At 41.1% G+C, this 25265-nt stretch overlaps 4 protein-coding genes across 5 annotated transcripts; 1 reads left to right on the top strand and 3 right to left on the bottom strand.

The window, feature by feature from the left end:
• The first annotated feature begins 527 nt into the window (after positions 1-527).
• LOC124202629 (integrin beta-PS-like) lies at positions 528-4647 on the top strand. Its single transcript, XM_046598975.1, has 20 exons — positions 528-730; positions 789-978; positions 1058-1198; positions 1270-1326; positions 1392-1410; positions 1517-1613; positions 1705-1875; positions 1971-2237; positions 2317-2469; positions 2544-2675; positions 2790-2885; positions 2966-3054; positions 3131-3176; positions 3251-3353; positions 3418-3483; positions 3554-3648; positions 3729-3867; positions 3933-4088; positions 4156-4283; positions 4341-4647. Exons 1-20 carry the CDS (start codon positions 578-580, stop codon positions 4401-4403), a joined length of 2361 nt encoding a protein of 786 aa, XP_046454931.1. The 5' UTR covers positions 528-577; the 3' UTR covers positions 4404-4647.
• On the bottom strand, positions 4536-6207 carry LOC124202631 (troponin C, isoallergen Bla g 6.0101-like). Its single transcript, XM_046598978.1, has 6 exons — positions 5819-6207; positions 5703-5730; positions 5490-5633; positions 5193-5312; positions 4973-5104; positions 4536-4896 (listed from the first exon to the last, which is right to left on the bottom strand). Exons 1-6 carry the CDS (start codon positions 5819-5821, stop codon positions 4868-4870), a joined length of 456 nt encoding a protein of 151 aa, XP_046454934.1. The 5' UTR covers positions 5822-6207; the 3' UTR covers positions 4536-4867.
• A 1765-nt stretch (positions 6208-7972) lies between these two features.
• On the bottom strand, positions 7973-9439 carry LOC124202353 (serine/threonine-protein phosphatase PGAM5, mitochondrial-like). 2 transcript variants are annotated; one of them, XM_046598694.1, is made up of 5 exons: positions 9136-9439; positions 8911-9074; positions 8642-8856; positions 8440-8573; positions 7973-8367 (listed from the first exon to the last, which is right to left on the bottom strand). In XM_046598694.1, the coding sequence occupies exons 1-5, from the start codon at positions 9309-9311 to the stop codon at positions 8217-8219; spliced, it is 840 nt and encodes a 279-aa protein (XP_046454650.1). In that variant the 5' UTR covers positions 9312-9439; the 3' UTR covers positions 7973-8216. The 2 variants fall into 2 exon arrangements, with proteins under 2 accessions (XP_046454650.1, XP_046454651.1); XM_046598695.1 differs by having other exon boundaries at positions 8440-8570.
• A 3083-nt stretch (positions 9440-12522) lies between these two features.
• Positions 12523-16473, bottom strand: LOC124202352 (protein ABHD15-like). The gene is made up of 2 exons (XM_046598693.1): positions 15981-16473; positions 12523-14190 (listed from the first exon to the last, which is right to left on the bottom strand). Exon 2 carries the CDS (start codon positions 14105-14107, stop codon positions 12863-12865), a length of 1245 nt encoding a protein of 414 aa, XP_046454649.1. The 5' UTR covers positions 14108-14190; positions 15981-16473; the 3' UTR covers positions 12523-12862.
• Between the last annotated feature and the right edge of the window lie 8792 nt (positions 16474-25265).

The following is a 25265-nucleotide window of genomic DNA, read 5'->3' as shown; positions in this document are numbered from 1 at the left end:
GGATTCGCTTCAGCTGAGGTGAAAACGAGTTACCGTTTGATTTCTTATGAAACTCATACTTTGGCTGTAAATAACTGATAAAGCCAATACTGTCAGTCGTAACGTTTTTTCATTACTAGTAGATTGAAAACCTTTTTTATTGCAGACCCAGTTCGCTACGATGTTCGTGTCCGCTGCAGCGATGGAAAATTGTGCAAGACTTTATAGATTCAAGTTGCGTTTACATTTTACAGTAGAATGTCTATTATTATGGATAAAATAAACATCACCTCAGTTTAAACTCACTATCGTGTATGTTGATTTGTTGGACTAAAAAGAGGCAAGGACAATGTAAGTGGAAAACGATGTTAGCTGTTGCTTAACCGTTAAAATGTTTCTTGTGCAGTTGAAGGCGGAAATTGGTTAATGGATCAATTACAGCCTTGTTCATTATCAGTATTGAAATATATAAGATTAAGGGTCGCAAATTTGTTATCAACATTGATTGTTATCAGCGGTAGTACGCCAACGCTCGACTCCATAGTCTACATATTCTTTGTTCTAGTGTAGTGTTCAACGCATTCTTACATCTCATTGAATGATGTATTCTGGAAACGGCATATTCTGGTTTGTCTGTGTTTTCCTATGTGTTTTCATAATTTCTTCAGGAAATGCGAGCGATCCATGTCTCCCGCTAACCACCTGTGGAGAGTGCATTCGCGTGCTAAATTGTGTTTGGTGTTCAAAAGTGGTATTAGCCTATCTATTGTCCAATAAATGATCGCACCTGAAATATTGAGCTGGTTTAGAGCACTTCGAAAAATGGAACTAATCGATGCCAACTGAGAGACCGAATGGAGTCCTGTCCTTCCGAATCGCTCATTGATCCTGTTCCAATATACAAAGTTATTGAAGATAACCCTTTGACCAGATCGAACCGTAAAAGTGAACCTATTCAACTTCACCCGCAAAGAGCTTCTCTCACTAATCTGCGTCACGGTACGCTTCTTTTACCATTTGTTATACGTCAGTCACTTAATAGTTTATTGTTACTTATGCTTTATTGGGAAATGAACAGGATTGGTCTATAATATTTCCCTGCAGTACAAGGTTGTGAAAGATTACCCAGCTGATTTGTACTATTTGATGGATGTGTCACAATCGATGTTTTACGACAAGGAGAATCTCGTACGATTGACAGAATCGCTAGTGGAATCTAGTAAATCTATCAACAAACAAAATTTTAATCAATTTTCTTAAATGGTTAACATTTTTTAAACTTCCTTCCAGTGCGAAATTTAACAAAGGAGTTCAAAATAGGATTCGGCTCCTTCGTTGATAAAAACGGTATTACTTCTAAAGATTACATTTTGACCAATAATGCTTGATGATTGAATTTTCTTTTATTGCAGTTCTCCCGTTCGTTGAAAGGTGAAAATTTACAGTATCTATTATATTGATTTCTCTCACGTATTACAATTTAAGTGTATGATATGATTCATCTTTAAATATTATAAATTATTTCCTTGCATTTAAGAATTACTGAATCTTGCGGCGGTCCTCCGATAGGCTGCGCTATAACTTATTCGTTTCAACACAAATTGTCAATGACCGACGATGTCACTAAATTTGCTGTAATAACTAAATGACACATAGTTTAATTTGTAGCACAGCTTAAATATTTTTTTTCTTTTTGCCTTGATTGCTCATGTTTGCGGACGAAAGGAAACCGCAAATTCTACAAAAATCGTGTGGACTTACGACGAACCAGAAGGTGGGTTTGATGCTCTTCTTCAGGCTATGGTGTGCCACGACCAAATTGGATGGAGTCCAAGATCCCGTCGTTTGATTGTTTTTGTAACCGATGCTCATGCTCATCTCGCTGGAAATGGAAGAGTAAGTAATTTATAACATGCTTAATTCTTATTTAGGGGGTGGATACAGTACCAATGTACCATAGATGAAATCGTTTGGTTTTATTTTATTTGCAGTTAGGTGGCATTGTCAAACCTAACGATGGCTTTTGCCATCTTGATCCAAATGACAACACGTACCGAGAACCTTTAAATCAGGATTATCCGTCTCTTGGTCAAATTAGTCATTTGGCAAAGAAAAATGACATCAATCTTATCTTCGCGGTTACAGATAAAGTTGCGCCTAGCTATCGGGAATTTCAAAAGGTCATTTCCGGTTCCTCGGTTGGTATCCTCAGCTCAGACTCGGAAAATATTGTCAACCTGATTAGAGACAGTTACAAAGTACAGTCCTACACACATTTATTCAGTTTTGAGTGCACCAGACGAGTCAATTTTAATTATTTGTTTTGCAATTCAATAGAATATCTCCACTTCCGTTGAGATGACCGATACAGCAGGCGCTTCGGTGAGGGTGCGCTACTACACAGCTTGCAAGGGGACTTTGGTGCAAGAAAATAGGAAATGCGATCATTTAGAAATCGGAGATGTAGTCAACTTCAATGTCAGCATTGAGGTAGCATTGGAATATGTCAATTATCTTATGTGCTTGGATTTCATTGTCCTGATTTTGATATTTTTTGTGTATAGGCGATAGAATGCCCAACAAATATTTCTGCCCGTAATCAAATCATCCAGTTCCAACCAGTCGGCGTGAACGAAGTTTTCACGTTACATCTTGAAATCGTTTGTGATTGTCCTTGTGAGAAGCCTGGAAATCCGGTAAGTACAAATTTGTAATCGGATTTTTTTTTCAGTGGTTTATTTTATTTTAATCATCGTACACCAAATTAATATGATGATATTTATTAACTCACTATTTTCCCCATTTTACAGGGTTTCATAGCAAACGCTCCCGAGTGCAATTCCGTAGGGAATTTGAAGTGCGGCGTATGTGAATGTGATAGCTCACACATTGGCAATAATTGTGAAGTAATGCTATCAATGTTTTTTTTTGTCTAGTAAGATTGATAAATTATTCTCAATATAACCAATTGTTATCATTTCAATAGTGTTCAGCAAATGTCAATATGGCTGATATGGACTCACAGTGTAAGCAGGATAACACGACAGATGTTTTGTGCAACAATCGTGGCGAGTGGTATGCATTTCGAGATAACTTGATCACCTAAATTAGGGTTAAACAAAATTGAAAATGTTCTTCCTGTCACTTACAGTTTGTGTGGTACGTGCAATTGTCAGGAACGTCCCAACCCGTTAGAGGTATGTAAACGTACACTTGAACGGTTGAACTGTGTTATTGCTAGGGCAATTGTTGATTTTTTTACAAAACATAGGTCATCAGCGGAAAATATTGCGAGTGTGACAATTTTTCATGCGATCGGACTGATGGAATTCTTTGTTCGGGTCAAGGCGAATGCAAATGCGGGCAGTGTTTATGTACGAAGAACCCCATTCTTTAAATCGCCATTAAATCTAATTTCTCTTCAACTTTTTCAATTAGGTAACGACGGATGGATGGGAAATGCTTGCGACTGTATGACAACGGATGACTCTTGCATGCCCATTGGTAAATCAATCAAAGAAAAATATAGAACGTTCGTCGAATTATTTTTGTTATTTTTCCCGTGGAACAACAGGTGGGGGAGATGTATGCTCGGGTAATGGTGTCTGCAAGTGCGGCAGCTGCGTTTGTTCGGGTAATTCGCAAGGGCAATACTGTCAAGACTGTCCGGTAAATAGCCCTGCACTAATTTAGTTTGGTTTTTACACAATGTTTTAAACGTCAGAATTTTGTTGCGTGTTCTGATTTAGACATGCCCCAGCAGATGTGACGATTTTACACCTTGCGTCCAATGTACCGTCTTCAAGACGGGACCTTATATGGCGAATAACGAGGAAGCTTGCAAAAGAGAATGCACTTACCGCATTACAGTTGAAGAGACTGTCAAAGGTATTTATCAAATATGTTTGTGGAAGCACTTCTGAATGAATGAATTGATTGAATTGTTTATAAAGTGGAGGAATCGTCCGAAAGAGACTGCTCCTACGAGAACGAACAAAAGTGCACAGTGAAATTTGTTTACGGTTACGATTCCAATGGCGCTAGACAAGTCCGCGTTCAACAAGATCCCGTCTGCCCTGATCCTGTCCCAGTTTTGGCTATTGGACTAGGTAAAAACACACATATTTTACAAAACTAAACGATGATGCGTAGCCTTCTGTAAACGTGATTGAATAGGATTACTTGGCGCCATTGTTCTGGTCGGCTTGGCTCTCTTGCTTTTGTATCGCATCTTCACCTATGTATACGACAAAAGAGAGTACGCCCGATTTCTTAATGAGAAAGAAAACGCCAAATGGAGCAGAGTAAGTCATCAAGTGAGTTACCGTTACGGTCAATTAACCAGATTTTGTTATCAACAGGAAAACAACCCTCTCTACGTCGACCCTACGAGAACTTTTAAAAATCCAGCCTATAACTCATAACGCGAGAGTGGATGCTAATCTGCTAATTTCAGGCATCATCATCTTTAATTCACAAAATCAAATACCATGGAGCAAACTAGGGAACATTTAATCAGAAATTTAAAAAAAAAATGAATAAATTGTTGGTTTCACTCCGTTTAATCAAATTAGTGTATTGGAACTCAACAGAAAACACGCATATGGTAGTTCTCGTTAAGTGGAAATTTTTGTATTTTTAGCGAAATAAATCAAAAGAGAAGTCCAATTTTTTGGTGAACAATACATATATCAGTGTTTGTTGACAACTTTGCACTGTATACATAAATATTGAAGAAATTCGGTGGAAATCAATCAATGTTAAAAAGCGTAGAGAGGTATTGGCTCAACATCCTGGACCAAATAAGAATTGAGTGGTTGCAAACGAAATAAAACCAATGGAGGTGCACATGGGGGTGCTGAGTTAATAATGATGTAAGATTTTCGATCTATTCGCCAGTCATCATTTCCATGAACTCTGAATTTCCAATTAAAAATCAGAATTAAAAATTAATCAACCACCTCAAAAAAAATTTCTTGTAATTCTGTTTTACCATCAAAATCGATGGTTCCTGAGCCGTCCTCGTCAATTTCGGCGATGATTCCGTCCAAATCGTCGGGTGTTAGCTTGTCATCAAGTTCGTGAAGAATTTCCCGCAAAACAGATGTGGTGATGTATCCGTTGCCTGTTATTATTATTTGTTTTTCCATAAAAAGATGATGAATGAAGTATTAAAGCAAATAAAACACTCGATGAAACTTTTCTATACATACCTTCTTTGTCGTAAAGACGGAAAGCTTCCTTCAGTTCGTTTTGCATTTCTTCGGCATCTTCTTCGACAAGAAATTGCGCAGCAAGCGTCACAAACTCGGAGAATTCCAATTCGCCAGAGCCTAACATTAACACATAGAAAAATTATTGTTGAAATACTTCAATGTCCACGCGCAGCCTTTTTTCTAGTCGCCGCATATATATAACGCCAGTTATATTGTTTGTTATGTCTGGTTCTTATTAGGACGAATAAACTAAAGGTTGCGTTTTCTAAAAGTCTTGATCGGTTCATATTATACCGTCAGCGTCGACTTCAGCGATGATGGCCCTGAGCATCCGATCGTCGACACGGTGTCCCATGACGATGAAAATCGTTCGCACCATGGAGGAAGGAATGCTACCCTTCTTGTTGTGATCGAAGCTGTCGAACACCTTCCGCAGCACTTTAAATAAATATTCAACAGAATGATTTTTTTTTCAACTTTGTGATTTAAATTTTTTAAATAACTTACTGGCTAGTTGCTCCTTGTCAAGATCATCCTGCGGTAGCGGAAATAAGAAAAATGTATTTACAAATCCATGTCAAAGTGAATAAAAAGAGGTTTTGCACAGTTTCACAATTCGTTACCATGGCGAAAAATGAGTTTGAAGGTCTGATTGACACAAAAAGTGTGAAGAGCAAGTCAGAGGAGTCGACGCCGGGCCAACGGAAACTAGACGACTGACCGGAGAAGAGGAGGAACCTCTGGAAGGACGTCTACGATTCCGCTTCAACCTGGAAGAAGCTATAGAAGAGCACGTCCATTCATCCAATAGGGGGGCTGATGAAGCATCTAAAATTAGCAACAGCTCCTCTAGCCCGCGTATATTGCCGTTTTCACACGGAAGAAGAAAGAGGCCGCTCGCTGTCCGTCGGGCTTCTCTATCACCGAGAACGGCAACAGCAGCACGGCGAAAGCCGTACTGATTCCGGGAGGAGCACGTTGAAAAGGCCCTTATTCCACCAGCAGCAGCTCGCGAGTGCCATTGGAAACAACTGTAAAAGCGCGCCAGCATCCCGCCGCCGACCCTTTCACAACACGACCCACTTCCTAATTAATTCTTGACAACCAACTGCAACAACCAACACGTTCATTTTTCAAAAAAAGGTCGACCTGATGGTAGACGTTCGAGACATGTTTACTCTCGCCCTCGGCATCACCTGTCAGAATCTTGTCAAGATTTCCATATCTATCCAAACGACTTACATCTTCACAGATTGACACCTTTTTTCTCCGAAAACAGTTGTTGTTTTCAGTTGCTGATTAGAAGCGGATTGGTTTAACTTTTTGATCGATTTTGATTTAAGCGATAGCCTTTCATTTGATTTGGTCCAATCAGACGAATTATTTTTGAAAAGAGGCAACACAATTCTTTTTCTATATGCTCAGGCGGTTCATTTGTATTACGTGTCAGACGTGCCTTGAGACTTCAAAATTCAGCACGTCAAGCGCTTCAAGGCGAGCCATTAAAGTACCTATGGTATATGGTTTCGACGCATGGAAGATATTTCCTACCGTGGGAGACCAAGGGCGACGAACGAGTTGCAGCTGTTTGCTCCTAACTCTCCGGAGTTGTTCCTTTTTTTTCTTCCCCTTTTTGTTTGTTTTCGTTATTTTTCGGTAGGCGATAGAGACGAGGGAGGCCAGCGTGAATAGCACGGCGGGAAAACACAATCTATATACAAAGAGGGCGTAAGCCCAGCAGAGACAGCAACTGGTGCTACCAACAGGAATACTGAAACGGTCCAAAGCTTTTACGGTCAAAAGACAAGAAAAAGAATTTTGTATTTTTTTTTTTTTTTTTTTTACTTTTTTCCACCGACAGTTTACACAAGTGACGGAAATAGAATCGAGAGTATAGACTACATACTGTTTCGCTCTAGATTCACACTCGCGCGTACAAGCAGATGATGATGAGCCGGAGGTGGAAAGCATAATACCCACGCACGTCCAACCCTTCTAAGTTGAGTCGACAATTACATGGTCGTTAACTCGTCATTTCTTGACGACGTCCATCGATTGAAAAGTCTATATCCCCAAGTGCAATATCCGGCCTTGTGAATTGCTACATTTCAACGAGTTATCGTCCAGATGAGAATGTGCAATCGAGGATGTGCAGCGGAATCTACCACAACGTGACTAATCGCGTGAATTCCATTTCAGCAAAAGTCGGAAGAGAAAAGAGCAAAGTGAAGAGATTTAATTGCATCGAATGGTTGGGGGAACTCGTCGTCATGTTTGCTTGATTGCGGAACTTTCTCATTTCGAACGTTCATCAAATCGTTTGGAAGGGAAAAGATTCCCGCCTTTTCACGTCGGAGGGAGAAAACAAAAGGCACATCAAAGTGATAAAAATAGTTGGGGCTTTCTTCTTTCGGTTGGCCTTCCGCTAGACTTATTGTGAACAGCAGCTAACCAAGCAATTTCTCATTTCCCGTCTCTATTGCGGCCGTCACTTTGAGCGCAACGGCGCTCGTTTACAGCACCCGATAATATTCATTGAAACAATTCAACTGTTTTAATGCACGGGCTGAACTTATTATATACTACTACGTACGTCGAACCAAAGATTTGGGCCAGTTTTCTTCCACATTAGTGGTCTCAAGCATGGCACGTATGAGAACCAGGTTTTCTGAAAGACGAAGGCGTGACTGGAAAGAGATTTATGGGCTACGGTCGAAGATAAATTTGGATCCCGACTGTGACTAGCTGGTGCACGAAAACTGCCACACGGCCAAGCCTTTTGTGTTTATGAAGAATCACGTACTTTGTATTGATTCCGAACAAACAATAACGACACATGCATCGCGATTGCTAAAGGAAAAAATAAAAATCGGGAGAAAAAAAAAGAGGAAGACGGACAGAAATTTCTTATGACGTCACAGGAATAAATGGCAGCAAGCTGTTTGCAAATGTTGCGCGCTACCCCATCCTACTCCAAAGCACTGTCCTTGGTTACATCATCAATCTTATTGAACGCCGCCGTCACGTGGTGGTTAGTTTAGCTGGTGGGAGATGGCCGCAATCGCCGAGTGCCCGTAACACGACGCGTCCCGATGGCCGGATGGCGATCCACGTAACGCTCGCGTTGTGAAGACTCATCCGCAGCCACGCCTCAGGGGGGAACTGCAAAGCTCTAAAAATCACAAATATTCTCAGAATGAAAACATCAACATCTCAAAAGCCTATTTTGAGTGACTCTTCTGACCTGCAAACAAAGAAGCGGATAACATTGGCATGGCAAACCAAAATTTCGTAGCTGTCTTCTTTTTGAGAAGCTTCGGCTCTGTGGAAGTACTTCCGGAAAGCAGCTTCTATACGCGCTCCATCTCGATAAAACTGCTAATAGTGGGTGGATCAGTTTGAATTACGGAGCAAACATTTGACAGAATAAATGATGTATAATTTACATGCATCTCAGGCTTCCAGTGTCCCACTGGTGGCTCTGGAGGGAAAGGAGCTCCTTCTTGAAGCAAGTCACAAGTGTGAAGAGGGACATTAGGCAAGTGACCAGATATGACATTGGCTGTCTCTCTGGCCCTGCACATTGACGATTGCACTATAGATGAGTAGGGCATAGCCAACTCCTTTAAACGTTTCCCAGTATAATCTGCTTGCTCAATACCTAGAAGTACAAGACATTAGGATTGGGGTTTTACAAAAACAAAGGGACTCTTACCCAATGAGGTGAGGTAGCGTTCCACATCACATGTTCCCTTAAGGTTGTACTGGCCATGACGAATCAAGATAAGATTTCTTGTAGCAGTTGGCTTTACCTTCTCTACTTTTTCACTATCGACTGTGCCAGACTTGGAAGGTTTCACCAAATTATGTGGTTCCTGCCTAGAATGCTTTAAGTAAGGATCATTTTGGAAAATATGACTGATTTCAAAAGATGAATTACTTGTCCCAGTTAAAATCCCATTTTGATCTAGAATTGTTCTGGGAAAACAAAGAAGGATCTTCCCTGTACTTTTCTTCATGGACAACCTCTGCTGCACTCACAGTGAGATAGCTTGCCAAAACTCCACCAGCTGCTCCCGCTGCAATAATGTATTTAATCTTACGCAAAAGTCGCATTTTCCTCTTAAAGTAATATCAAATGTAAATATAATCAGTGTTGCAAACTACAGCTATTTTGAAGAATAAACTTTACAGAACAACTTTTAACTTGACACATTGGGCAGACAGAGACGACCACACGATGCCAGATCGGAATTTGAAAATAGTTCGCACTTTTGGAGTCCTATATTTAGAATTTAGTAATAGTAAATTACTAAATTTGTATAGGATCGGTAGGATTAGGAAACTGATAAAATAATTATGTTATTATTTCTTGTCATGTTGTAACTTCCGCTGCGATAAAATTTGTATTTTTTAAATAAAACAATTTCCACATTTGTTTGATATGACAGAGTATGGGGTGCCGTTGTACCTTTTTACCAACAAACCTATAATCTAACATGAATCTTCAATCAAACCTATAATCTAACATGAATCTTCAATCAAACCTGTCATCTAAAATGAATCTTCCATCTAATAAACAGTAATAGATGAAACACAAATCCAAAAAAATGATCAAGAGTGCTGTAACGGTGTAACCGGGTGTAACTTAGCATCTAACACCGATATTAGATCAATGACGATTTTAATCTACAATAAAATGTGACCGAATGTGACATTAAATGAAATGTTAAATTTAAAGTGTGTTCGTTGTTAAACTTTTCATCTATCTGTCATTCATTATTTGAATTTTAAAAAAAATTGCAACCATAAGTTCTATTTTTTTTTGCCCCCTCCCCCATTTGTTAAGATCCATCTGGCGGCCAGAAATATCCAGCCATATATAGCCAGTTTGTATCCAGTAGCCTACTACAAACGGGAGATTCTTACACGATAAGCGCATGTTTGAGCGTTTTATTCCGTTTTATTTATAATCACATAATTAAAAAACTAACAAGCGCTTAAATAATGTTACTGAATGCGCGTCGCTCAAAAATAATTTTTTTAAATTTAATGCGAAGGGAAACGACTGCGGCTGACTGCGGCGACTGGGTCAGACGAGTAACATGATGAGCCCGCCCGTTTTTTCAGCGCTTATCGCTGGCCCGTCCGCTATTTTAGAGCTGTCGCCCGTCCGCTGTTTTCGGCGGCTCATTATACGCGAAATATAATTCATTCAAATGTTTTGCGCTAGATCTAGCGCTATCTAAGCTCGCGTGGCGCTAGCGATGTGTTTGCGATAAACTTGCGCGCGATGCGCTATATTTAGCACATTTCTTTATTCTTCGCATTATTTAAGAAACGCGCAAGCGCTCCGTTAATTTAAATAAACGGTTGTGACAGGGAAAACGATTGTGGCGACTGGACGAGTAGCGCTCATCCGTTCATAATATTAACGCTTGTCGCGAGTCCGTGCGCTATGTAAGCGCTAATCGTCGCGCCCCTCCACTGTTTACATTAAATAATTTACAAACGCAAATAACTTGCTAAAATAAATATTTTGCGCTATATATCTAGCGCTTTGCAAGCGCGTATGGCGCTAGTGATTTACCTGTGATAAACTACCTGCGCTAAATTTAGCGCAATTCCTTTTATAACATAATTTACGAAACGCGCAAGCGCTAAAATATTTAATGTTTAGCGCTACTTAATGCGCATTACATAAAATTTAAATTAAGGCGTAAGAGTTCATGTTCGCGTTCTTCTCATAATATATAATAAATAAGAATAGATTTTAGAATAATCGGTGTTGCACTCGAATTTGGCAAGTTTATATTGAGACGATGAGCATCTTGAACGACGTCGAGCTAGACGCCTAAATTCGTGATCCGTTTGGATGAAGTCCGTCCGTGTTTGCGTGCAACACCGCGTATTATAAATTCATATTCTAAATCACTAGCGCCATACGCGATTACAAAGCGCTAGATCTAGCGCTAAATATTTATTTTAGCAAGCATCAGTGCGCGTTTGTAAATTAATATGTGATGAATTTAATTGGGCTAAATTTAGCGCATTGCGCGAAAGTTATCTTAAATTAATTATTAGCGCAATGCGCGCTTAGATAGCGCTAGATCCAGCGCGAACAATTTGACATTTTTGGCTCAGCCGGGCTCAGCGAGCCGTCTAAACAGTGGACGGGCGACGATTAGCGCTAAGATAGCGAACGGACCCGTGACAAGCGCTAATATCATGTACGGGCGCGCGCTACTCGTCCAATCGCCGAAATCGTTTTCCCTTTCGCAACATTTTATTTAAATTAACGAAGCGCTTGCGCGTTTCGTAAATAATGCAATGAAGTAAATTGCGCTACGATCACTTAAACTAGATCGCTTCGATAGCGTTATAGATCTAGCGCAAAGCATTTGAAAATATTATTTTTCGCGTCGCCAGCGCTGTAAAGCTGAATTTCTGTGAGTACGTTTGTCTTCGGAACACTCCGGGCTGGGTGACAGCGTCCGCTGACTTTTCCAGTCGCTGGTGTTGGTCCGGCTGGACGAGGCGGAATGAAATGGATCGGTCATAGCGAAAGGTAGCGACCACTGCCGCCTCTCTCGTCTTTCCACAGCAATACTTTCCACTATTTCTCGTGGAAAAGATCATGAATCGATATCAACGCATTGCAAATGCAAACAATCGATATATAGCCATTCGTTCTGCCGTGATTTCAAAAATAAATAGCACTAGTCGAGTGCTACAATTTTAGGGGGTCATTTGGCGTTCCATAGTTTATAGGATTATAGTGATGGACATCATTGGGTTTTGCCGTATTGGTTCTTTTAATACGGCATATATCTTGAATTCATTATACATTTTATACGTATATGTTTACTATAGCCGTTTTCTTTACATTTTTCTTTAAATAAAATGTTTGATAACATGATTTATTATTTTTCACGATTAATTAATGTGTTAGATAGCGAATGATGTTAGATATAATGTTCAGTTTGCCAAGACATGGTTTATTTAATAATAGCTTACCCGAAAGATTGATTGTTTTTTCGAATGTTAGTCGATAGACCGTTTGATTAGTTTTACATTTAATTTTTTATGTTTTATTTGAATTACCAAAGTGTTACTTTGGCGTTTTAAGTGTTTAATGTATGTTAAATGAATGTTAAATGAATGTTAAAATTTAATGAATGTTAAATGAATGTTTAAATTATTTAATGAATGTTAGATTTTTTGTTATAATAAAATGTCACGATTGATTTAAGTTATTATAATGTTTCATTTATTGTTTAATATTTCTTTGTTGGTAAAAAGGTACAACGGCACCCCATAACAGAGTGATAGCAAACATTTACAAAGCGACCAGAAAGCCACACATCTTCACATCATAATTGGAGCTAAAAATTCAAAATATTTAAATTTAGAACCGACTTGAAGCCACTGAATTTAAATAACACTTCCGGCTAATATTATGATTATTCTACTCATCCGCGATAACGACAAGAGATCTGAAAAATGAAATGAAATGGAGAATTGAAGTTAAATTCGGTAACGTGAACTTTGTGAGGAAACAATAAGGGCTGCTGGAATTGTTTTTGGCACAGACTTATGGAGACTATATACTTGAAACATGATAATGCCAAAATGTTCAACTTGCGCGTGATAAAGAGATCAACACTTTAGCAGGAACTGCAGCTGGGACGGCCGTTCTTGAAATTATTTCTCTTGGTTCTTCGAGAGACGGACGAACGTGTAAGAGATCCGAGTCGATTGCGCCTTGCCGGCTGCTGCTGCTGCTGCTGCTGTGGGACGGACAAAGGCCAGCTGGTAAAAGCCAGTACCTCTTGAATAAAGTCGCCTATTATGACATCGACGAGGCGAGGCGTCGGTTGGAGTTGTCCACAGTGACCGCCCAGCGGGCACGTCACCAGAATCAATTGCGGATACAAAGTGAAGAGGTCCTTGGGCAGAGTGTCGGCCGGCACCAACGGGTCGTCGTCGTAGTGAATCACCAGCAAAGGAACGGCGATGTCGTCGGAATCGCGAAGTGGATCGGCCGATCCCGAATGGTCGATGGGTTGGCCCTTGCAAGTGGATAAAATCCATTCGATGCCGGCCGGCGGGTGCTGCCACAACGGGCTAACGGCGATGGCCGAATGAATCAACGAGCTGCTCCCGAATTCGCCCAAATAGGAAACGAGGAGGGAGGCGGCGTGACTGAATCCAACCAAGGCCAGCGGCGAGTTGGGATGTTGGGCGCTCAGGTACTGGATCACCTGGCGTAGATCACCGCAACCAGAAACCGATGACGACGAACTGAGTTGGGCCAGCGGCGTTCCGGCTTGCCCGCGTCGATTCCAGATCACCGGCTGGTGTCCCTGATCGACCAGCGAGCGACAAACGGCCTGCAGATTCCGTTTGGAATCGCAGACCCACTGTCCGGGCATGAGGAGGACGATCCAGCCAAAGTTGCTGGGCGATTTGCAGACGCTCTTGTTATCGCTGTCGAATGGGAACGCCAATCGGAGTTCCTGGACCCAGTCGAGCGAAACCAGTCCTTCGTCGTCCATCAGCAGGTATTCACGTATGAAGCGAACTTGACCTGTCCATCGTGTACAGGCTTGAGTGGCCGCCGTGGCCACCAAAATGAGAAATGCCCCCAAGCCGCTGTTGACGAGAGACCAGCAGCCGGGAACGGTGTAAGATGCCCGGAGAGCAGGTAACGTGCTGATGAGTCTCTCGGACAGAGAAGAAGGGCGATAGTGCAAGGACGGGCGAACTGGTTCGCCCACGGGTTCTAAAACGACCAGCACGAGGAGTCGCAGTAGGGCAATAGACAGGAGACAGGCCAGGAGCGTCGTCAGGATGGGCCGCAAAATTCTGTCGCTGATGTAAGGCACGACGACTTCCATCCATGCGTCCATTTTGGGGTGGCCCAGCAGTTAAAACTGGATTTTGACGGGCCAATCAGATATGGAAGACCAGGAATCCCAATAACCTAAATGCCCTATCAATAGAAATGCCCGTTAGACTTGATGCCAAGATGAATATTAACATATGTTTAGTAGCTATACACAGAAACAAGTTTTAGACAAAAATAAAATTTCAGTGAAACGTCAAGAGTAGCTCTATAGACACGGCCATCTTCTATTTTGTATAAATCATCTCAACGTTGAATTTCAATTCTAAATTATTCGAATTCGCTCGGATGTTAACTGTAATAAGACTTATTTAACTTTAAAAAAAAAAAACGTTTAGGTTTGAGGAAACCAGAGGATAAACATGGAGCGCAAAACTACCTGGAAATCGAGCGTTAAAAATGCGCCGGAAATGAAGCTATATACAGTCAACCAATGACATAAGTTATGTAACATTAGAGTGGACGGGAAAATAAGTGTACATCTTACACATGGCGGAAAAAAGGAGAAAAGACTCGGATTCGGTTGGATATACTTCTTTGAAACGTGCAGCCAACTTGGTATGAAATAAAAGTTTTCTCGCGAACACTTTCAGGTCGTCGCAATTGAATTGCAGCCATTTCGCACAGGCCTTTAGGGAGCTTATAGAACTGCCACACTTTGGCAGCAAACTGACGCCTAAGCGTCTACTTGGCGCCTTTAATGCTCTTCTTGTTCTTGATGTGATTGCATTACATCAATCCCAACTCATGGGCTTCATTCTAGTGACATGGGGATTTCTGCAGTGCTGCGTATTATTATTTACGGAATCCACTGCAAAAGACCCGGAGGATATCATAGCCTCTTATTATAACATCTAGAATCTTTATGTAGCCTCGTTCAAATATTTATACTTGAATCCAAGTATTAAACTGTAATAATAATAAGCTCCGCTACTGCGTACTTCTCTAATAGCTTTGCTTATACAAGCAGTTATCATTAAATGTTTTTAGGTTGACATTTTATGAGGTGGATTTATTTTTTTTTCAACAAATTTCACAAGCTATCAAAGTTAAAAAAAAATTTCTCGTTCAAACTTTCGTGAAAAGTAAAAGTCGAGATCAGAGAGCATCTCACGGCCGGATGTGACAAATGACTTTATATTGGACGACGGTCTGTACGAAAAGTTATCCGATACTGTTGATAAAGTCTTTCACTGGCGTATTGTTTTCGTTGTATTCCGGTGACAGTATTGTAATATTTTGCAATTCAAATTCTCTTTGGAAGTGATAATCTCCTTTTCAGGACTGCAGCATCGGAGAGAGTATCGCACTAAAAGCCTTTCTCCTTTTCCTGTCTTGCCGACTAACTTCGAATGCATAATTCAAACTATCAACTCGAAGCTAATTAACGGATTCTGACGTATTCGACCTGTGCTGCTGTAGAGTAGACACGCATTCGTATTTACATTCTTGTGCAGTTGGCAAATGCTTTTTCTTCCCGTCTATTCTGGCTCTGTTTATTAATAAAGTGACGGTGATCGATGGTCACTTTCGTTCAACCCAACACCAGCAAACTGACAATATCAAATTCCAACTTGTATTGTATATTTATCTCTGGCAATGCGTTCAACAGAACAGAGCGGCCATTCGGACGACGTTGAGAACGCTATATAGGCATCGTGTCCTAATCGAATTTCACAGATGCACTAGTACACAGTAGACATGGTGGATGCTGATGCGTATAACTTATTACTTAATAACGTCGCGTGTTCATTCCTCGGAGAAAGAAATAATTCACGGCCCTGTCTCCATGATGCACAATATGATAATAGTCTCTCAGTGCCAAATTAACGAATATCGGTACTTATTTGCTATATATGCGCTACGATATCACCTACCTGTGGTCGAATGTCATGCCGGAAATCATTTCAGTCTAACGAACTCTACAGGAAATCACAGCAGGGTCCAGCCTAGTCGAACAGCCGAGAAACAAGCGGTTGGAGCGCACTTTTTTCTTCTTTTTTTTCCCCACGTATCAAAATGATATCAGACACACACACACACACACGGCAAACCGCAAAATCAATTGAAGACTTGTACCGCTCTGAACCCAAAGTCGCTGATGCGGCTTATCTCCAATGACGGTGATGTAACACTGCGGTGAGTACTATACTGTTGGATAATAATAATAATGCATGGACGGCGCGCAGCAGGAAATCAGCCAGCAGCTCAAAACAATCAAACAGCTAGAGCCCGAAAAATTCCCCGCAAATAATATTATCCGAAAAGGGAATAGAAAGTTTGGCAGGCCCCAATAACATGGACAATGTTGAACGGCTGCGGAGCTGCTCCTATACTGTGGAGCATCGATCTAGCAGCAGCCGGCTGAGAAAGTGAGCGATTCTCCCGAGTATAAATGCTTGGAGAAGAAAAAAAAAGATATTTTCTTTTCTGTTCGAGACGACCAACAAAAGCCGAGTCTGCGCCATGGAAATCATCCAGCAGCACCGACCGACAGCAGCGCTGCTTTTACAGTTATAGACGTCATCGCGCAACCGATCAAGAATTTTTTCGGGGCTGTTGTTCCAATTTCTCACACACTCCTATTACCACATATATCTGACATCAATTCGCATTCAAAGTAGATAGCCAATCATTCCAGTAGACATTGCTGAGGCTTTCTTTTCTTTTTTCTCTCGCTAGGATATTGGCACAACAATGGTCCGTTGTTATATAGACTTATAGCAACTGCTGGCGCAGTAGATCACGCAAGGCTATACACGTGTGCTCCCAAAAACTTATAGACAGTCTATGTAGCTGTATAGGCTAAACGAGCGATGAATAATCGGTGAATAGACTTTTGTTATTTTGTTTTCCCCATGAACACACCTATAAGTAGTGCGGCTGTAAACTGTCTGGCGTCTATATGGCTCCTGCATGGCTCCTGTATATTTTTATGCGCATCTGCAGGATTTTATATCGCCATCTAAAAGATGTCTTATTCTTTTATATTCATCTGATCCTCTTGCGTTTTATTCATCGAGCCATAACTTATAATAGATGTATACTATATATATCGCTCCTTTTTCTTTCTGCCGGGATCACGTCGTCGGTCTGCGTTGCTAAGGTTTCCATTTTCTCTCCTCCTCGGTTTTTTTTCTCTTCTTCTTCTTTCTTTGTGATGAATTACCTCGAATTGTCAGCCAGCTCGAGATGGCTCCAGATATAGTCGGGCGGCTTTATATCATCGTTTCCTTTGTCCCGCGTATTATTCCCTCCCATTTTCCGCGAATTTGAACATCTCGAGTTGTATATTGCGGCCATGAAAAAAGGAGGGGGGACTATAGATTAGTTGATTGCAAGTTGCAACATGAAAAGTGAGTAACGAGTCCGAGTATGGCTATTCTCTTTTTCTCTGTTAGATACATTCGCTTCCTTCCTTTTTCAATCCGATACAGAAAAGGAACACAACAACAACAACAGCAGAAAGATAAAACAAAATAGACATTCGCTTTTGTCTGTCCTTCGTTCTTTCTCCCTTCAATGTATAGTATAGGAAATATAAAAAGGGAAAGGAGGAAATAAATATAAATAAATGATGGCACGTAGCCGCTGCTGTCGCGTGGCTACAGACGAACAACAGTGTAGTACATGGATGTTTTATCTGATGGGCTTTTACATGTAATCGTCTATCTCTTTTCTCTTTTTTCGCGACTGCTATACAGTAGTTGTCACTGCCGAGTGGAGCGGTCATGACAGTATACGAGGCCAGCGCAGCAATCAACGTGTAGGAAAATAACCTTAACGCACACAAGTTTGCAGAATGAACCCGTGTGTACGGAGAGCAAGGGCATAGTCGTAACGTTCTATTTCGATATGCGGAAAAAAAGTGTCCGAGACGACACTTTGCGGTTTATTTTCCCGTCCAACCGGAAAACCAACGCAAAACACAACGCCGGAATTAAAGTCAAAAAGAGAAAAACTGAAATGAGAGTTTGCCGATAATAACAATGTCACAGACACACGATCACGTGTGGTTTGGTCGTCTTTTATTTTATTATCGTATATTTTTTATGTTTATAGGGTGAGAAATTGGATGGCAAATGGACTGCTGACGTCATTGTACATGTCTGATGATATGTCCAATCCAGAGACTAGTGACCGTTTCGGCCCAGTTGCATAAGGTTTTTTCTTTGTGTTTGTTGGCTATGTATAAGAGAACTTTGCCTTGCAGCTGATGGACGATGGAGTAATCGCTTGTCGACGGACGGACGGACGGTCGTCGCCGCTTCTATTCACCGCAATTGCAATCGGCTTTTGCTGGCCACAGCATCGAAAAGCCATTCGAACCAAATTAGAAAGACGGCAGCAGCGGTCGAACTCGATGAACTGCTGTAGATATCAAAACTCTCAAGTACAGCGCCTTTTTTTGTTATTTTTGGACGGATGCCAGCTCAGCAGAGTCCTCAATCAACGAACTTTGTCCAACACACGTCACACAACATGTTATCGTGCTCTGCGGTTTTTATTTGGCCATCATTAGACATTGTCTTCCTTTTTTCACTGTTAGACTTGACGATTGCGACAATTATCCGAGGGGCAAAACAGCTCGCGGTCGGAGGAATTCTACGGTCTGTACTACCGTATCATGCAATGGCGAAAGCAAAACTGACTATTTAAAATACGGTACATTTGATTCAATTCATTATGCACAAAAAAAGGTTAAAAAATAAAACCCTGCTTTGCCTTTGATAGGCACGTAAGCCTTCAGCAATTTGTAACGGGATTAACAGCGCATCGAAACATAATTATTAAGACTATACATACGGTAACTAAAAGGGCATTGCAATATAATCCCCGCCATTCTTTGATTATAGAATGGCAACGAATCTAACGATCGAACGATATGGCGAGTTGGGCTAATATATATTCCTTTGATGTTTGCACGAATCCGAATCGCTCAAGCATCGGGGGCTGTTGAGAAGTATATAACCGAAGAACGTATCTATACGGCGAATACATTGAACTATAAGAAAAGCCGGCGAGCCATGTATGATGCAGCACATCACTTGATGGCGGGAGAGGAGGGCTGGATGGGTTACATAGACGAGAGATGAGTGCAGAGTTTGCTGCGACGCATATAGGAGTGTACGGTCTACTATATATACAAGAGCTTTGAGGAAATAAGAAGTTGGCATCAGCATCGATGACGTCTGTGCAGCACTCGTCTCGATTTGGCTTGGCTCCACATGAGAGAGAATAGAAGCGAACCCATCAGTACAGCAGGGGAAGGAGAAAAACGAATATTATCTACGAATACACAAATCCGGCGCCCACATGGGCCGACAGCAACCGAGACTCGAGATGTTCCTTGGACCGTGAAATATATAAAAGACGCGTATAATATCGTTCAGAGAACTCTTTCCCCTTTTTTCCTCGTCAACTTGTTGACGCTGGCTGAACACTGTTGCTGCTGTGTTGCTGCTCGATTTTATAAATATAGGCGCGCGCCAGTGTCTATATGCTGCTGCAGCTATACAGGATGCAGCGCAGCTCTGTCTATATACAACGCGAACTTATCTATGCTTTCTTATTGATTGCTTTTCTTTCTGCTCGTCTCTGGATACTCGTTAACCACCACCATATACTCCCACGTTAACTATAGATATTACCGGCTGCTGTCATCAAATTTTGATTAGAGATGTAAAGAGTCTCTCATCAGCGTCGTTATGACTCTGCGTCGCAGCGTGAATCGATAAACGTGTTAGCTGTTAACCGTATTTGGAAATGTCATCAGCTCGGGGAAACATGCACACGAAACGGGTTTGGGTTTGGTACATAATGAAGGAAGGTTAAGGAATATACACGAAGGAGGGTGACTATAGTGAGAGATTGAATGTCATATCGTACAATTTCTGAGGACCCAATCACCCAACCAAAATTATTTCCTGAATCTTCTGCAATTATTTGCCGACCTTTTAGCAATTAATTTAGGCATCAACAATCGCCAAATGCCGATGTGTACAATATTGCGTTTTCTCCGACATCAATTTAAAAAAGAAAGAAAGAAATCCCAGAAATTTGGTTATTTATTTCTACTCTGTTTGTCTTGTAGAACTGATGAAGCGAAATGACAATCAACAATATGTCGAGGGGCGCATTCTTTTTGCGCACTTGAGAATTTGATTCACAACATTGACCTAATAAACAAGCACTCTATAGTCACAAGACCTGATTCCCATCAGCATCTGTGCATTATTATTATTAGCTAAATAGACTATACGGGGAGGGCGTCGCATGTATTAGTCGTTACATCTCGTTAGCTTTTGTTCTGCCCCCCCCCCCTGTGCGTCATTGTGCGTAGTGTTTCCTAGGCTGAGTTCTACTCGCTCGACGGGAAATTCAATTAGGAACCAAAGTAAAAAAAAAAGCTACAAAGGTGGAACGGGGCCGATCAATCGACTTGAGACGGGCATTAAATAAGGCATTTCGTTTACACTAGGCTGTAACCCATCAGTAACCGCTGGATGTGTTCTATTTATTCAAACAACCGATGGAAATCTTACAAAAAAACAAAATTAAATTAAAAGGAAAGAAAATAAATCATCACGTGAATTGAATTATTTATAGATAATATGCCAGCCGAACTAAATTTGATCGTGATGCTCACACTGTACGTCTATAAGAAGGATGAGGATATAGGGTTATAAATAGATTGTTGTTACTTGCATCGACAGATGGCGGATCGCTGGAACGAGAGCGTGCCCAGATTTTATTGATCACGATTCACGAAGCGGCGCAGCGAAATTATTCACCGACTTGACTATATCCGTGGATTCAATTGACGTCAACACATCAACTATTTAAATTTAAAAACAAAAATTCATTTTGTTTTCTCAAATCGGGTGGTCGGACCGTTTTGGATGGGAAAACGGACGTTATAAATGCATCTTCTATTTAACTTCTTTTTTTTAAACCGTACGGTAAATATTAAAAAAATAAAATAGTTTAATGGGGATCAGCAAGTCGTCAAGGGAACGGTATTTCCAGCCGAGAAAGCGCGTTGTGCGCAACATATGACCGTAATATTATTACTGGTTAAAAAGAAAAAAAATTATTTTGATTATTGGGTAAGTGTATATCCATATTATAGACACAACAGTGGTGCTGTTGGGTGCGCTGCTTGCAAAGTGTTGCACTGCAACAGCGCGTCTTTTGTTGCCTTGTTATTATAGACGAGTTTGAATTTGCCGTGGACGATGATGTGTCTGTGGTGGTGCACAGCTACTAGTGCATAGATACAGTATTAGAGACGTGTGTGTTAAGGTAATGTATAGGCCACGTAATGGCGGTGCAACGAACCGACGGAGAGAATCGTTCGACGGGTGGCGTTCTGTTCTGGCGGCAGTAGCAGGTGCTGGAGGAGCGTCGGCAGGCTCGGCAGGTGCATTTTTTTTCTGTTTCGGGTAATTTTGATACCGTACAGGAAGCACGATTAGAGCGTTTGGCCTGGCCATAAGTGCTGGGCAGCAGTTCATTCATTGGCTCATCATATACGTAGATGTGAATAGACATTAAGAAACGTAATAGGCCACGCATATTAGACGTCGGTTGTGTGGAACATTTGACGAATGGAGAGAGAGCAGCCCAAAAGTCTCTTGGAGACTTTCAAGCGAAAAACCAACAAGTTGTACAGCAATAAAGAAATGCAAAACAAACGAACCTGCTGCTGCTATTGACGTTGTTTTCTCTCCGTCATGGGCATTGGGGTCACCAATTCAATTGGAAAAGCCAAAAATATACGTACAAAAACGACACATATGTGTGTGGAAATGGAAAGAAAAAAGGAGAAAAAGAAAAATGGGTTTTTCGGTATCCTATCCAGCGCACGTCGACGTGATCTTGTAACCTGAATCTCAAGGTCCGTCCAGGCCATCTGTTCCTGCATATATACATACCTACTGGACGTTCATTGACATGACATCTTTATTTCAACAGCGCTGAATCTAATGTATTATAGATTGAATGAAGGAAATTGATGTGGCGATCCGAATAAATCATTGACATTGAATAGATTGGCCGTGACAGTTAAATCACCTGCTTAATAAGAGCGCATATATAATATATAAAGAATGGTTTCAAAAATAATATCGGCCGGATGTTCTCATATAATTTATAAAAGGAAGCGGCAGACAATGGCCCATATTTCTCCTCACGTAATTCCATTGAGTTTGGCGCGATGAAAGAAAACGAAGGAAATTCTTCCCCGTCTATAGATACTTTCTCCGGCGAGAGATTCACTTATTAAGTATAGTCGACGGAGAAACTGTGATGTGTTCGTTTCCCTCCTAATGATGTATCTGCGCGCGTCTATATGCTATTATATTTATGTATCTTTGCACGCACATTGTAATCAGATAATGATTGCCGATTTCCCGTTTTCCTTTTTCCCTCCAGACATTTTTCTTTCTTAGTTGCATTGTTCAAATGTTCTCGTCTTCTTTGCCCAAAAATACTCCCCTTAAAAAAATGAAAAAAAGTATATCTCTCTGGTCGTCGGGAGAGAAAGGGAATAAACAAACAATAGACAAAAGAGGAGAAAATCCGCGTCGTGTGATGATGGGGAAGCTCACGGCGCACACCGACACACGACCGCAGGGGCGAAGGAGAAAGGCGATGAAACGCTCGTTTCTTTCTCTCTTATAGTTCGGCGACTGCAAATAATGACAAGGTGATGGCGGTGGACGCGGAACTCGACGTCGAAACAAGGTAAAGAGAAAATGCGTCGGGGAGAAAGAGAAAAGCATCAAAAGGATTTTTGAAAAATGTTAACAATACGTCGACTTTCATCCTATACAACAGCCTCATTGTCTTGAGTTTTCTCACACATTTGATCTCCGTCATGAGATTTCCACGTTGATATGCAGATGAGAGAGAAGGAGGTTTTCCATAAATAAAATTAAAAAAAAAAGATATAGCTGTTGAGTCTAGTCGGACAATTAAGAGAAAGGGTGCCCTCCATTTGAAGGTGGTGGGTGGCATCATCTAAAGTGAAACTTTTGACGGCCGGAGAGCCTTAGCGGAAATCCGCCTCTCTCTTTCACCGCTCACGGCTAAATATACGTGTCACCTATTTTTATATTGTATACACGGCACACATCCTTGTATAGAATTCTTCTTCTTCTTTGAAAAATAATGCGTCGCCTTCGTTTTCTATACCCAGTGACGCGATTTACTATATAGATACTACAATGGCGGATTCAGGTTTTTGGTTGTATTATTATTTCATTGTTGTCTTTCCTTATTGTCCCTGGCGGATTAGAGACTCGAATTAGAGTTAATCGCCATTGATTCGCCGATGTTGCAACATAACAAACTGTATATAAAAGTATAGGCGCCGGCTTATGTGTACAGACTGGGCAGTTTGACTTTGTCCGTTACGTTTTGAGACGCCACAACAAGAATCGAAATCCGGGGCCTTACTGACCCACGTTACACTTGGCCATGGGGCCGTATCGACCGCCTTTGTTTATATCATGGCTCACGTCCAAGAGATGTGACGGGCTTTATTTGCACGTCCATACATATATTGCGTAGATTATATACATGTACAAGAGAGATTCGCGGTATGGATACACAGTTTCATTGGGCCAACGAAAATAACTGGGATAAACACGGATAATATAATCAAAGAAGTGGAAACTGGAGACGCGACAAACTCTATATTTTCAGATGATTCTCTTCAGACCGCTAGGAGCTAACTAGCCTTTGGTGGGAAGTAGGTCAACTGCCTCCATCAGTTGTTCGCTTTTTTTGTCTACATATCGCCAAAACAAAAAATTCTATTGACGTCTCAACATCCTGGTGAAATTCGACCATCGATAGTCGAAAACTTATTGCGAGAATGAGAGAAAAAAGAAATATTGAAATGTTGTTGGGTCAAACCAAAATCGAAAGCGAAATCAAATTATAGTCGAATTCATTCATTATTTTTTTAAAGTTAACTATATAGAATTCTTTAACAGGTAATAATAATAACGATTGGTGGTGCATAAAGTTCCCGGAACAAGTCCGAGTTCATGAACCATCCACAAGAAAGGCCATCGTCCCAACAACATCATGAATATAGTAGGAAGAGTCGAAAGGATATGGAGAGTTCTTTATCAGCCGCTGTTGTTGCGTTGAGGCTGATGGAAAGTTTAAAAGGCAAAAGAAGACGATGACGTTGTTGGTCTTCAACTTATTATACACACGCATACACACACGGAGCTGTGGAGACTTGGCTCTAACGGTACTTTTTAAAAGTTATTCGTTGTTGTGTGTTTTTTCCCCCTTTTGTGGGCGCCCCTTTTTCTTTGGCCGTGGGCTGCTGTTGAAACGAGAAAGCCGCCCACAAGAAGCACGGACCCATATCAGGTTATCATGAAGAAGAAGAAGGAGAGGAAGGAGAAGAAGGAGAAGAAGGACTTTGAGGAGTCTTTGGTGGCGTTGTAGGTCATTGGGTCATGGTGCAATCACCTTCCTCTTTTCTATTTATCCCATTCTTCCTCTTTTTGCCTTTCATCTTTTGATTCTTTTGGGGATGGAAGAAAATAAAATGGCCGCTGGCCCAGGTAAAGGCCTCCCATCTTTTTTCTTCTTCTTCTTCTTCTTCTTCTTATTTTCTTGATGATTACTTTTCCTCATCTCAAAAATGGGAGGTGGAGCCTTGAGTCGTCGCAAGACACATTCCATCCAGCGGCGATATTATTCCGCCTGCGTTATCATCTCCCCTCCGTTGCCTTCTTCTTCTTCTTCAGTTTCCCCCAAACTCGTGCTGGTCCTTCTTTGGGTGGTGACCTCCTGAAGGTCACAACCGTTAAAGGCAGCCGGAAACCCAAGATCCTTCTGTTTCCTTCTGTGAATGTATAGTAGTTAACTGTCTTCTTCTACTTCTACTTGGATTCTCCCCCATAATAACCCGAACGGCCTAAACCTTTTATTTTTTTTTCGAATTGAATTCTTCCTGGAACACATCTCTTATATATACGGACGGAGCGTCAACACGTTGAATGCGACTTGTTTTTATATTTCTTTGGATTCTTTCCAGATTTTTTTGTTGTGGACTCTTGTCCCCTATTTGTTCACCTGGAGACAACCAGGTAATAACTCTCCTTTATACACACCCGCTTTTTTTCCACCAG

The sequence above is a fragment of the Daphnia pulex genome, chromosome 9 (genome assembly GCF_021134715.1).
Source record: "Daphnia pulex isolate KAP4 chromosome 9, ASM2113471v1".
NCBI classification, from domain to species: Eukaryota; Metazoa; Arthropoda; class Branchiopoda; order Diplostraca; family Daphniidae; genus Daphnia; species Daphnia pulex.
This window is presented reverse-complemented; position numbering and strand designations above follow the sequence as displayed.

Coding starts and splice junctions, on each gene's coding strand:
- LOC124202353 (XM_046598694.1), bottom strand. CDS start 9,311: ATGCGACTTTTGCGTAAGATTAAATACATTATTGCAGCGGGAGCAGCT. Junction 8,857..8,910: donor ACGCTACCTCACCTCATTGG/GTAAGAGTCCCT, acceptor TTGTACTTCTAG/GTATTGAGCAAGCAGATTAT. Junction 8,574..8,641: donor ACTGGAAGCCTGAGATGCAT/GTAAATTATACA, acceptor ACCCACTATTAG/CAGTTTTATCGAGATGGAGC.
- LOC124202629 (XM_046598975.1), top strand. CDS start 578: ATGATGTATTCTGGAAACGGCATATTCTGGTTTGTCTGTGTTTTCCTA. Junction 3,649..3,728: donor AATACTGTCAAGACTGTCCG/GTAAATAGCCCT, acceptor GTTCTGATTTAG/ACATGCCCCAGCAGATGTGA. Junction 4,284..4,340: donor AAAACGCCAAATGGAGCAGA/GTAAGTCATCAA, acceptor TGTTATCAACAG/GAAAACAACCCTCTCTACGT.
- LOC124202631 (XM_046598978.1), bottom strand. Junction 5,313..5,489: donor CGCTGAAGTCGACGCTGACG/GTATAATATGAA, acceptor TGTTAATGTTAG/GCTCTGGCGAATTGGAATTC. Junction 5,105..5,192: donor CCGTCTTTACGACAAAGAAG/GTATGTATAGAA, acceptor TAATAATAACAG/GCAACGGATACATCACCACA.
- LOC124202352 (XM_046598693.1), bottom strand. CDS start 14,107: ATGGACGCATGGATGGAAGTCGTCGTGCCTTACATCAGCGACAGAATT.